Source organism: Balaenoptera musculus, chromosome 14, assembly GCF_009873245.2.
Source record: "Balaenoptera musculus isolate JJ_BM4_2016_0621 chromosome 14, mBalMus1.pri.v3, whole genome shotgun sequence".
NCBI classification, from domain to species: domain Eukaryota; kingdom Metazoa; phylum Chordata; class Mammalia; order Artiodactyla; family Balaenopteridae; genus Balaenoptera; species Balaenoptera musculus.
The window spans coordinates 16,137,302-16,151,775 of NC_045798.1; the positions used below are offsets into that span (position 1 = coordinate 16,137,302).

The 14,474-nt window shown below is 38.6% G+C and overlaps 1 protein-coding gene across 5 annotated transcripts in view; it reads left to right on the forward strand.

Annotated features, from left to right (window-relative positions):
- Window positions 1–14,474, forward strand: part of HECTD4 (HECT domain E3 ubiquitin protein ligase 4) — a 196,115-nt gene that overhangs the window by 57,641 nt on the left and 124,000 nt on the right. For all 5 annotated transcript variants that reach the window (XM_036823844.1, XM_036823845.1, XM_036823847.1 and 2 more), the window contains exons 5-7: window positions 247–355; window positions 1,030–1,168; window positions 4,050–4,220. In XM_036823844.1, coding sequence (XP_036679739.1) covers window positions 247–355; window positions 1,030–1,168; window positions 4,050–4,220 — 419 coding nt within the window. The remainder of the gene's footprint in view (window positions 1–246; window positions 356–1,029; window positions 1,169–4,049; window positions 4,221–14,474) is intronic.

Here is a 14,474-nt window from a genome sequence, read left to right on the forward strand (position 1 = left end):
CTGGCAGTACAGTGCATCTTGCAGGAATCTTAATTCCCCGACCAGGGATCGAACCTGGGGCCCGGCAGTGAGAGCACCGAGTCCTAACCCACTGGACTGCCAGGGAATTCCCAAGAAGCACTTATTTAAGAAATGGGAGATTATCTTTCATTCAGCCTCCTAATGGCTTTTTCATTCGAAAAAGCACGTTAATAATTTCATTAGAAAAAGCATGTATGTAATTTACTTGTGACAAAACGATTTCAGATGCTGACTTGGGACGCTGTGTCACGGCAGATGGTCTTTACCTGTATACTACTAACTCAGTTGGAAGAGGAGTAAGCAAATTGGGGTCTGGATTACATGGTACTCTCAGGTCAGTTGCATGGAACTTGCTGAATGATTTGGCTGGAACGTTTTCCTCGTTACCTGAATCTGTGATGAAGTCACCTGGGAGTGCGTGCTAACTCCCCATAGACTGACGAGTGACTAAACAAGTCTGAGTGGCTGGTTTTCTCTTACTGTCACTTTCTCTCTCTGGTTCTGTTAATGCATTTCAGCTTTGTTTTGACTCTATAAAGAGTTTGGTAGCCCTAAAATCATTGTTTCTAGCTTCTAGCCAGAAATTCCTCTGTGATCAGAATTTTTATATTAGTGACTTCTCCATGTTGATAAATGGATATTTTTCGAGTTAAGTCTTTTTGTTCTTGGATTTGACATTGGCTCAGCGGTGATTTTTTTTTTTTTTCAGTTGGGATATAAGATCTATGAATTGCTGCCAAAAGAAACCACAGTTTGAGATCCTTATGTATATTTAATTAGACCGTTTCCCCAACTTTTTCTCCTCTCCACTTTGTTGTGGGAAATTAATATTTGCCATAGTTTGTCAGTCTCACAGTTAATATAATATGTTTATTCTCCTTCAGATGTTTTGCATACTTAGTCATTGAAAACAAATTAGGAGGGAAATGTTGTTTTGTCTGTTGTAGCTCATTGCAAGGTTTCAGACATGACCTGGTGACTTAGCCTGTATACTGTTTTTCCCCACAGAGGTTTTGTGTACTGCCGGAATGAGGAGCTGGAACCAGGATGGATTGCTTTTGGCAGTGGCAGTCTTCTCCACCGGCCTGTATCTTTTGACAATAAACCTCACTCTCTTTTCCAGGTCATTGACCAGAATACCCTTCAGGTAAACAGAACACCAAGGCTTTGTATTTTATATTTTGGAGACAGTAAGGGAAGTTTGTGACATCATCAGAAGGAATAATAACACAGTTGATATAGTTTCCTGCCAGAGTGGCATCCTTTTAACTGTTATCGTTTGGGCATTCTGTTTTTTCTCTAATGTCTTAAGTTTTCCCACATGATCTGAGTGAATGTGCTCTCTAAGAGTTACTAAGGCCGACAGACTTTTTTAGGATTAAAAAAATTTTAGAGAGTCAAAGATGGTATAAATCCCAGCTTTTTTTTTTTTAACTAGATCTATTTTGGGAAGGCATTATTTCCCAATTCAATTTGTTCTAAACAGCCTTTCTGTGGGAATTGGAGCTTTGAAATGAGTTTAGATAAAATCATTGTGCGCTTGGGATTGAGCTCATCCTTGGTGCTCTTAAAGCGCTCTGTTATGGCACTTGCTATATTATACTGAAATCGCCTGCTGTTGTGTCTAACTCCTCCCCAAGACCGCACACACCTTTAGGTCTGGACCCTGTCTTACTCATCTTTGTGTCCTTAGAATGTAGCACAACATTTGATTGATAATTGATAATAACAGTGTCTCTCTTTGCCAGGCAAAGTTTGGGTTTGGCAATTTACATATACTTCCTCTCCTTATCTGTGAGGTGTGACTATGGCAGTTTCATCTTACAGTTAAGGCACCTGAGGCTAGGCATGTTGTAAGCACTCAGTAAGTGTTTGTCCTTCAATGAAGGAGTGAGCTTAGAGAGGTCAAGTATCTTGCCACACGATAATGGCAGCATGAGAACTTGAACCCATCCTCTCTAGAGTTTGAGCTCTTTATGCTACAACTTTCTGCCTTTCAACCAAAGTCAAACTGAACGGTTAGAGTTACCATCTGTGGAGTGAGTGCCCTGAGAGTAGTCACATCCAGGATTTAAGTGGGATGTTACATCTTTTCTTGTCTGTCACTCAACTGTGCCTTTCCTGGAGAACAGGAACTGAGTCTTGCTCACCTTTGCATCTGCAGAGCACATAGGAGGTGCTCAAAAATTGGTTTTTTTTTAAAATTTTATTTATTTTATTTTTGGCTGCTTGGGTTTTTGTTGCTGCGCGCGGGCTTTCTCTAGCTGCAGCGAAGGGGCGCTGCTCTTCGTTGCGGTGCACAGGCTTCTCATTGCAGTGGCTTCTCTTGTTGTGGAGCACGGGCTCTAGGTGCACGGGCTTCAGTAGTTGCAGCATGCGGGCTTGGTAGTTGTGGCTCACGGGCTCTAGAGCACAGGCTCAGTAGTCGTGGCGCATGGGCTTAGTTGCTCCATGGCATGTGGGATCTTCCCGGACCAGGGCTCAAACCCGTGTCCCCTGCACTGGCAGGCAGATTCTTAACCACTGCACCACAATCGAAGCCCTCAAAAATTGTTAGATGAATAAAATGAACAAATAGATGCCAAATTAACTTCATTTCTTATCAGTAATGCAGATAGATGAGAACATTGCCTGTATTTATTTGAAATAGCCTGGGGACTTAAACAGATGTTAAATCTTGGAACGTGGTTTACATTTGAAGTAATGTCAGTATCCTCTGTGTTTTTGCAAAAACTTTGTTGCCCAAGAAAGCAGTGTTCTCACTAACTAGATAGGTGCATTGGAACAATTTGTGGGTAGCTTAAGCCATTCAGTAGCTGTCAACTTTCTAGATTTCTTGGCATTACAAATTTTAAAGTGTGGTTATAGCAGCTAAATGACTTTTTTAACTTTTGAGGTAGCCAAAACAAGTCTGGGAAAAAGTTCATATGAAATGAGTTCAGGGGTCAAAAGTAATAACCTTAGGAAAACTAGTGACTCACCCAAAGAGATGGAGTAACTGAAGGTCATTCTTACTGTCTCCTGAAGGCACCTGACCTTCTCTAATTATTTTTATTTGGGGATTTTCAGTTCTGTTCCTATTCTTGGATTTTTAAAAAAAAAAACAAAACCTAGTCAGCAGTTCTCTTGATTCTCATTTTCTCTTATTTTAAGTGCTTTTCTCTGGCAGTAAAAATTAGTATGTAACTGCACATTTAATGTGAAATGATGCAGAACTTATTCATTACACTGAAACTGAAAGATGGTTAGTATTAGAAACACATGCTTCATGTCTAATACAGAGAATGGGTGGTCATCTTTTCCCTCCTGCTGGACGTGGTGAATTTCAGTAAGCCCTCATGTGCTAAGTTAGGATCTGTGTCTACCTTCATATTTTTACTCCTTCTCCCTCTTCTCTGCTTTCCCTTTTGTTTTCCTCTCACCTTTGCTTTTTTCCTTTCTTCCATGATGATTAATTTCTGAGTTAGACTCTGAATTAGGTGCTGGGAATATAAAGATGAATAAAATATAGTTCCTGTCCTTTAGATATACTTAAGCCTTAAATTTATATACTAAGGGAATTTCAGAAAGTACTGTTTCTCTAAAACTTTGGTTTTTTCTTTTTTTAAACATCTTTATTGGAGTATAATTGCTTTACAATGTTGTGTTAGTTTCTGCTGTATAACAAAGTGAATCAGCTATATGTATACATATATCCCCATATCCCCTAAAAAGCTTTGTTTTTAATACATGTTTGATGAAACACGCATGCATAGCAGATTCAAAGTGTTTAGTAAAACTTTTTCCTATTAAAATGTAATTTGAATTAATCTCAGGAATCTTTTAATCTATTGCATGGCACATTGTATGAACTCTTATATTTCTGTCATGTAATTTTCATATATTATTCTTAGAGATAAATAATCAGTTTTATTTTGACCAGGAGGCCTATTGAATTCTCTTCTTGGACTTAATGGCATTAATGATGAACTGATAGAATCAGAATTTACATGTCACACTAATGAAGTGTTCCTCCCTTTCATGTTCAGGTGTGCCAGATGGTGCCAATGCCAGCCAATCACCTCCCTGTGGGCAGCACTATGAGCACCGTGCACCTTTCTTCAGATGGTACTTACTTCTATTGGATCTGGTCTCCTGCCAGTCTGAATGAGAAAACACCTAAGGGACATTCTGTCTTCATGGACATTTTTGAACTTGTGGTAAGTTTTACTTTCTCATTTTATGTCTTTGCAGAGACATTTTTTACTTGGTTTCTTTTTATAATTGGTTTACAAAGGACCTAAGAAACTTGGAGTACTTGTACAGTGTATTCACTCTTGCCTCAGTTGACTTTTCTCTTGGATGTCTTTGAAGATTTCTTTGTTTGGAGTTGTATGACACAAATAAAGCCAAGGTTTTTGAAGATTAATCTAGCAACAGAGTGGAGATAAGGATAGTTAATGTGTAGACAGTGGGGCTTTTAAGTAGAAATGCTCATAAGCTTGTTGGAAATTTGGAACTAAATTGCGCTAGCAAGATTGGATCTACAGATGGATATTGGGAGTCCCCAAGAGAGATGACAGTTGATATTGTGAGAAGGCAGTCATTCATTCATTTGTTAGATATTGGCTAAGTATCTACTGAGAGCCAGGCATGGTAGTATCTAGGTGGTGGGAATACAGTGATGGGCAAGGGGGACAGGACCCTTGCTCAAATGGAGCTTGTATTCTGGCTGGTGGGTGGGTTGAGTTGTGGTGGTGGTGGTGGTGGAGAGACAAAACATTAACCATAAACAATTGAACAGATATGTGGACAACATAATTTGAGGTAGTGAAGGAAAAGTAGTAGCTAACCAGATGAAGAAGTTGGGGAATATGGAGGGAAGAACATGGTAGGAAAGGGAGACCACAAATGGAAAAGCTCTGTGGAGGAAGCGAGCATGTGTTTTATTGGAAATGACAGTGGGCCAGAGTGGTTGAGTGCAGAGAGAAGAGCTTGGGGCAAGGAGAGACTGGAAACCATGGTGGTCCAGATCTGCACTGTCTAATATAATAGCCAGTAGCCACATGTGGCTATTTAAATTAATCAGAATTAAATACAACTAAAACTTTAGTTGCTCAGTTGCATTAGCCACGTTTCAAGTCCTCAGTAGCCACATGTGGCTGGCTAGCGGCTACCATGTTGAACATCAAAGATAGAGAACATTTCCGTCATTGAAGAAAGTTCTATTGGACAGCACTGGTCTAGATCATATTTGTAGAGACTTGTAAGGAAAAAATTGCCCCAAGCCAGGTATGTGACAAAACCTTTTTACATAATGTAATTTACAGCCTCCTTCTGGGAAGAAATTAGCATTCCCGAAGGAAAAAAAAAAAACACTGAAGCAATTTCTGATAAACTTTAATGGGGTTAAAACTTGTTCTGGGAAAGAAGTCATCCATCCTGCCAGTTAAATATCAGTCTAGTAACTTTTAACTGTACATTCTTTTTTTTTTTTTCTATCTAGTTTCTCAGTGTTCTCAAATCATTATCTTTTCTTATAAAATGTCTTAGCCAGAGTGAGTCTTTGAATTGATCTGCTAGAGATTGTACTACTAGAAGATGTGTTCATAATTAAATTGTTAGAAATGCCTTTTTTTAAAAAGTTGTTTTTAAACAGACCTAACGAGCTAGTTAAAAGATTTAGGTCTTTGTCCTAAGAATAATGGGAAAACATCAAAGAATTCCCCTTTCCCTTATATGCTTTTGTTAAATTAAAAAATATCTATATCAAAGAAAAACATGTACATGGATTGATTACAATTGGAGGTAGCACATCTAGGCTCATAATGAAAAGTGAAAGTCTCTTGCCCCATCCCTAGCATGTTCCTTATAGACAGTTACTTTAATGGTGTCAGCTTTTCCTTCTTCTGGCTACTTTCATATCTCTAAGTAAAAGGCTTATATTGCTGTTTCTTGGTTTACTAACCCCATATATTGTGTGTGTGTGTGTGTGTGTGTGTGTGTGTGTGTGTGTGTGTTTTGGTTTTTTTGTTTTTTGCTGTGATAGATGAACATTTGGCTCAGTTCATCCCCTTTCTTTCCTCCTTCTTCCTAATGTATTTATTTCATTCATTTTAATTCCTCTTTGGAGGAGAGTATCTTTGTAACTTATAGTTAAACCTTTATTACTTGTTCCTCAGCTCTAGGTAGTATCTCTTGTCCCCCAACTTTAGAAGATGGAGATAGTAGTGTCCCTTCCTGTCCTTCAGTGTGGGCAAAGCCAAAACTAAAAGTATATGTTCAGGGGAATCCCAAGAGAAAGAGATGATTCTTAAGACTTAGAGAGTCTTAAGAATTGGTAGCATAAGGTGTGATACAGAGCCATCGTGAGACAGGGGTATAAACTGAAGTTTGCAAAAGGAACTGTCATCACCCTTCCTGGTGCGCACAACATTTTTGCTCAGATGCTAGCTGCCCCGGCAAAAGTCTAGATGTTTATTGTCTGAAGAAACCAAACCAAACCTGGAAAAAAAGATCCCAATATGCTGACATTGTGGTTCATCTAAAGAAAAGACTTGCTGCCCCAGTGAATCACCCACAAGTGATGCCTTCCAGTAAGCAAGCCTCAACCATGTTCATAGTATTCCTGACTAGTGCTGAACTGTTAAAGACAGACACAAAAACCCCCCAAACAAACAAAACCCAAAACTTTGAAGAGGTATGAGTGTGGAGGGGAGAGGAATAGATTAAAAAAGGTTGGCAAAATAGTGATAATTATTGAAGCCAGGTGATGGGTACATGGGGGAGCTCATTATACTATTCTTTCTTCTTCTGTGTACATTTAAAAATTGCCCGAATAAAAAGTTCTTTAAAAAAATTTAAAGCAGATCATTGAGAATCTCTAGACAAATAAGGGAAGTCTCCAGTTTGGAAACAAAAAATAAGAAAAAGAAATCAGAAAAACAGCTAATAGAGTAAAATAAAACTTCATAAGCACTTACTACTCTGTGAGATATGAGAAGGTATTGTATTCATAAAGTAGAACAGGATGTCATGAAAAAAGAAGTATCAGAATGAGAAAGAGCTCCTGGGAATTTAAAACTGTGATTGTCAAAGTTTGAAAATTAATAAAAGGATTAAAGATAAGAAATCTCCTAGAAAGTAGGACAAATAAAGAACAGTAAATATGAGATGATAAAAGATAAAGGAGTAATCCATCTAAAGTCTTGGTAACAGGAGTTCCAAAAAGAGAACAGAAAATAAAGAGGAAGATATGATCAAAGAAATAATAGAAGAAAAATGGCAGATTGAAGGGCACTGGTGTCCAGATTAAAAGGTATCCGGCACAGTGTGTGAAAAATGTGCATACTGTGGCACATCATCTTGAAATTTCAGATTATCAGGAACAAAGAGGATTCTAAAGCTTCTAGAAATAAAATAAAATCATGTACAAATAATGAAGAATAAGAAGAGCACCAGGCTGTTCAGTAGCATTACTGGATGTGAAAATGGGGCAGTACTTTCAAAATTCTGAGGGAAATCAATTTCTAACCCAGAAGTCAGTAGTCAACCAAAGTATCAATCAGTTGTAAAGACAACATAAAGATATTTTTAGACATATAGTTATACAATCAAAAGCCCATCCCTGACCTGGAGGAAATAGAACAACTAAAAGCCTCTGCCAGTGGCATGGAATAAAAAGTTGGGGAGGAAGGAGCCTGCTCTAGATTAAAAGAACAACCTTTGAGTCACTTTTGGAGTCTGAATCAATCAAACCAATTGTAGAAAAAAAAATTTGGTGACAATTTGGAATTTGAATATAAAATGAGTATTAGAGGAAACCAAGGGGTTTATTCTTCTTTTTAAAGTGTGATAATGGCATTGTGATTATATAAGAAAATGTCCATATTTTTAGAGATGTGTAGTGAAGTATTCAGAAGTGGAATTACATGATATCTAGGACATGCTTTATTTTTAAAAATTTTTACTGGAGTATAGTTGATTTACAGTGTTGTGTTAGTTTCAGGTGTACAGCAAAGTGAATCAGTTATACATATACATATATCCACTCTTATTTAGATTCTTTTCCCGTATAGGCCATTACAGAGTATTGAGTAGAGTTCCCTGTGCTATACAGTAGGTCCTTATTAGTTATCTATTTTATATATAGTAGTGTGTATATGTCAGTCCCAAGTCTGGGATATGCTTTAAAATTCTTGAGCAAAAAGAGATGGGTGGGTTAAACAGATTTGACCTTGTCTGGTTAATAGTTGAATCTGGATGATGGATATATGGAGGTTCACTATACTATTCACTATTTTTGCATTTTTGAAATTTTTCATCATAAGATAAAAAATTCTTAAACATCACTGGCCACTAGTTTAGCAGCTTCTAAAATGCTGACTTCGGGGACTTGGTGGTCCAGTGGTTAAGACTTAGCCTTTCAGCGCAGGGGGTGCGGGTTTAGTCCCTGGTCAGGGAGCTAAGATCCCACATGCCTTGCGGCCACAAAACCAAAAACATAAAACAGAAGTAATGTTGTAACAAATTCCATAAAGACTTTAAAAAAATGGTCCACATCAAAAAAATATTTAAAAAATAAAATAAAATGCTGACTTGGGAAGGTAAACATAGATAGATATCTATCTGGCTTTCTGCCTATGGTACTTTCACAGAAGGGAACACTGTGTAGCCATTAAAAAGCATAGGGCAGATCTGCATCGATTGAAGTAGATTAATTTCCAAGTTACATTGTTTAGTACAAAAAGCTAGGTTCAGAGCACTGTGTGTAATCACTACCTGCTGTGTGATAAAAGTTGTGGCTGGTGGGGAGGCGCGGATTCTCTCTGGAATTGTCCTTCTCCTATGATAACAGCTTTCCTCTCTCAGTGGATCACTCCCCACAGCATACAAATACATGAGAGAATATCCAGCCTTGAAAAATCAAAACCAACTCCCTTGACCCACACCCGCCTCCACTCCCCTATCTTTGGCTCCCATTTACAGCAATATGCTTAAAAGAGTTTATTTTTACTGTTCTGTGTTCTTTCCTCCCATTCTCTCTTGAACCTGCTCCAGGTTCTTGTATCCTCATCACACCACCGAAACAGCTCTTCCCGAGTTCATCAGGGACTTCCACAATAGTCAATTCAAGGGCATCTCAGTTTTCTTTTTACTTGACCTTTTAGCAGTATTTAACATGGTTTCACCCCCTCTGCCATTCTTGAAACGGTTTTCACTTGGACTTTGGGACACCCATAGGACTTCTCCTGTCACTGGTTGTTCCTGCCCAGCCTGTCTTCTCTACCTCTCAACAGTCACGGGCACCAGGACCTATTTCCAGGACCCTTTCTCTCTACTCTATCTGCTCTTATTCCCTTGTTGATCTCATCCTATCTTGTAGCTTGAAACACATCTCTATACAGATAATGCTCAAATTTGCTTCTCAGCCAAAACCTGTCCCTGAAGCTCTAGATGCGTATTGATGTGGGTGGGTGTTTGTATATGCACAGAATATGAGAGTTTTCCGGTTGGAAGTCTGATAGTTCCCTCACGCTAAACATGCCCTCTACCAAACTCCTGATTTTACTCCAGACCTGCTTCTCCTGCAGGCTTTCCCATTTCAATTCATGGCATCTGTGTCCTTTCAGTGCTGGCCAAAGACCTTGGTGTCCCTCTCTATTCCTCTTTCTTTCCTTCCCAAATTCCATGTCCAGTCATCATATGCTGTCTGCTTTACCTTCAGAGTGTCTCCCAAATCCCATTCACCTCTGTAAAGGTATTGTGTGATTTGGGCCCCCTCTCACCCCACTCTAGCCACACCTGGCCTCCTTGCTGACATACAAACACACTGAATGTGCTCCCCCACTCTGGGCCTTTGTGCTGGGCTGTCATCGTGCAGATAACCAGATGGCTTGTTCTCACTTTTTTTAGGTCTCTGCTCAAATATCACCTTATCAGAAAGACCTTTCTGACCATTCTTTATAAATTATTTTATGCAAGATATAATCCTGTCCCTCCTTATCCCTTTTACCTTGCTTTTTCTTTGTGGCCCTTATTACTACCAATTTATTTGCTTATTTATTGACTGTCTCCCTTGCCTAGAATGTCAGCTCTAGGGCAGGGATTTTGTTCTCTTTTGTTGACTGCTGTGTCCCCAGCACCTAGAACAATGTGCCTGGCACACAGTAGGTGCTTACTAGATATTTGTTGAATGAGTGGAAGCATCACAAGAAACTGGCAACATTGGTTGCATCTGGGGAGGGAATGTAGTGGGGAAGGAATTGCTTTCCACCATTCATCTTTCTTTGTGTTTTAAAAGTTTAAAAATGGGCTATAAAAAATTAAATTTGGGGGACTTCCCTGGCAGTCCAGTGGTTAAGACTTCGGCTTCCAATGCAGGGGGTGAGGGTTCGATCCCTGGTCGGGGAGCTAAGATCCTACATGCCTCGTGACCAAAAAACCAAAACATAAAACAGAAGCAATATTGTAACAAATTCAATAAAGACTTTTTAAAAAATTAAATTTTTATGAAGTTTTATAAATTTTTATAAGAAGGAGAACTTGGTTAACAGCATTGAATTCTGTTCAGAAGTCAAGATTGAGCCTGGAAGAGGTCTTTTGAATGGAGAATATGGAGGCTATTGGTGGTAGCCTTAGCAAGAGCTGTTGGGGAGGGTAAGGGGTGGAAGCCAGATGGAGCTGGCTGAGGAGTGAGGTGGAGAAGATGGTGGTGAAGAATAGATAATTCTCTCCAGACGTTTACAATGAAAAAAGGAGAGAAATCAGCGGGGAGGTAGTGGAGTAGACTGTGGGGACATGGAAGTATTTTTAACTTTGCTTTTTAAACCTTAAATTATTGAATAGATAATAAAATAATCTGCTTCAGAAATCACAAATTACAGGGCTTAGCCATAGCTCTCTGGTGAACTGCCTAGGCCAAACCAGACACCACCCCCGCCCCTGCACAAAATTATCTATAAAATGAGGGCTTCAGATTGGATGATTCCAAGGGTTCTAGCCCTGAGATTTTTTCCCCAGCTTTATTGCGGTATAACTGACAAAACTGTATATTTTTAAGATTTACAGTGTGATGATTTGACACATGTATATATTGTGAAATGATTACCACAATCAAGTTAGTGAACAAATCCATCACCTCACATAGTTGCCATATTTTTGTGTGTGCTTGTGCTAAGAACATTTAACATCTACTCTTTTGGCAGATTTCAAGTGTACAATACTGTATTATTAACTATAGTCACCATGCTGTATGTATATTAGATCCCCAGAACTTATTTATCTTCTAACTGAAAGTTCATATCCTTTGACCAACATCTCCCCATCACCCCCCACCCTGGCAACTACCATTGAAACTACTGTTTCAGCCAGCTCAACTTTTTATCTTCCACATATAAATGAGATCGTACAGTATTTGTCTTTCTCTGTGTGACTTATTTCACTTAGCATAATGCCCTCAAATTTGTTTTTTTTTTAAATTTTTATTGGAGTATAGTTGATTTACAATGTTGTGTTAGTTTCAGGTGTACAGCAAAGTGATTCAGTTATATATATACAGGTATCCACTCTTTTTTTTAGATTCTTTTCCCATATAGGCCTTTACAGAGTATTGAATAGAGTTCCCTGTGCTATACAACAGGTTCTTATTAGTTATCTATTTTATATATAGTAGTGTGCATATGTCAATCCCAATCTCCCAATTTATCCCTCCCTCCCCTTATCCCCTGCTAACCTTAAGTTTGTTTTCTACATCTGTGACTCTACTTCTTTACTTTGCAGATTCATGAAAAATTTTGGTTTCTAATTCACTTTGTTATAAAGCGCAAACTAACACACCATTGTAAAGCAATTATACTCCAATACAGATGTTAAAAAACACACATTTAATAAAATAAAATAAAGGCATTAAAAAAATTTTGGTTTCTAAATAGTATAAATATTTGCTACATAAATGTGGCTAATGATTATTATTGGAAAGAATTAGATTTGCTGTGAATTATGATTTCAGCCAGATACTTGGAAGTATTGGTAAGTTTCTCTCCAAATTTAGTGATTGTTATGTTGTTTTAATGTTTTAAAAATATTGTCTTTTAAAAAGATAATATAGTGCTAAACAATACACTACTTAATAACCAAGAGATCACTGAAGAAATCAAAGAGGAAGTCTAAAAATACCTAGAAACAAATGACAATGAAAACACGACTACCCAAAACCTATGGGATGCAGCAAAAGCAGTTCTAACAGGGAAGTTTATAGCAATACAATCCTACCTTAAGAAACAAGAAACATCTCAAATAAACAACCTAACCTTACACCTAAAGCAATTAGAGAAAGAGAACAAAAAACCCCCAAAGTTAGCAGAAGGAAAGAAATCATAAAGATCAAGTCAGAAATAAATGAAAAAGAAATGAAGGAAACGATAACAAAGATCAATAAAACTAAAAGCTGGTTCTTTGAGAAGATAAACGAAATTGATAAAGCATTAGCAAGACTCATCAAGAAAAGAAGGGAGAAGGGCTTCCCTGGTGGCACAGTGGTTGAGAATCTGCCTACTAATGCAGGGGACACGGGTTTGAGCCCTGGTCTGGGAAGATCCCACATGCCACGGAGCAACTAAGCCCGTGAGCCACAACTACTGAGCCTGCACTTCTGGAGCTTGTGCTCCGCAACAAGAGAGGCCACGATAGTGAGAGGCCCGCACACCGCGATGAAGAGTGGCCCCCACTTGCCGCAACTAGAGAAAGCCCTTGCACAGAAACGAAGACCCAACACAGCCAAAAAAATAAAAATAAATAAATAAATAAATTTTTTTTAAAAAAAGGGAGAAGACTCAAATCAATAGAATTAGAAATGAAAAAGGAGAAGTAACAACTGACACTGCAGAAATACAAAGGATCATGAGAGATTACTACAAGCAACTATATGCCAGTAAAACGGACAACCTGGAAGAAATGGACAAATTCTTAGAAATGCACAACCTTCCGAGTCTGAACCAGGAAGAAATAGAAAACATGAACAGACCAATCACAAGCACTGAAATTGAAACTGTGATTAAAAATCTTCCAAAAGGGCTTCCCTGGTGGCGCAGTGGTTGAGAATCTGCTTGCCAATGCAGGGGACACGGGTTCGAGCCCTGGTCTGGGAGGATCCCACATGCCACGGAGCAACTGGGCCCGTGAGCCACAATTACTGAGCCTGCGCGTCTGGAGCCTGTGCTCCGCAACAAGAGAGGCCGCGATGGTGAGAGGCCCGCGCACCGCGATGAAGAGTGGTCCCCACTTGCCGCAACTAGAGAAAGCCCTCGCACAGAAACGAAGACTCAACACAGTCATAAATAAATAAATAAATAAATAAATAAATAAAAGAACGTGAATTTCTTTAAAAAAAAAAAAAATCTTCCAAAAAACCAAAGCCCAGGACCACATGGCTTCACAGGCGAATTCTATCAAACATTTAGAGAACAGCTAACACCTATCCTTCCAAACTCTTCCAAAATATAGCAGAGGGAAGAACACTCCCAAACTCATTCTACGAGGCTACCATCACCCTGATACCAAAACCAGACAAAGATGTCACAAAGAAAGAAAACTGCAGGCCAATATCACTGATGATCATGGATGCAAAAATCCTCAACAAAATACTAGCAGACAGAATCCAACAGCACATTAAAAGGATCATACACCATGATCAAGTGGGGTTTATCCCAGGAATGCAAGGATTCTTCAGTATACACAAATCAATCAATGTGATACACCATATTAACAAATTGAAGGAGAAAAACCATATGATCATCTCAATAGATGCAGAGAAAGCTTTCGACAAAATTCAACACCCATTTATGATAAAAGCCCGCCAGAAAGTAGGCACAGAGGGAACTTTCCTCAACATAATAAAGGCCATACATGACAAACCCACAGCCAACATCGTCCTCAATGGTGAAAAACTGAAACCATTTCCACCAAGATCAGGAACAAGACAAGGTTGCCCACTCTCACCACTATTATTCAACATAGTTTTGGAAGTTTTAGCCACAGCAATCAGAGAAGAAAAAGAAAAGGAATCCAAATCGGAAAAGAAGAAGTAAAGCTGTCACTGTTTGCAGATGACATGATACTATACATAGAGAATCCTAAAGATGCTACCAGAAAACTCCTAGAGCTAATCAATGAATTTGGTAAAGTAGCAGGATACAAAATTAAGGCACAGAAATCTCTTGCATTCCTATACACTAATGATGAAAAATCTGAAAGTGAAATTAAGAAAACACTCCCATTTACCATTGCAACAAAAAGAATAAAATATCTAGGAATAAGCCTACCTAAGGAGACAGAAGACCTGTATGCAGAAAACTATAAGACACTGATGAAAGAAATTAAAGATGATACAAATAGATGGAGATATACCATGTTCTTGGATTGGAAGAATCAACATTGTGAAAATGACTCTACTACCCAAAGCAATCTACAGATTC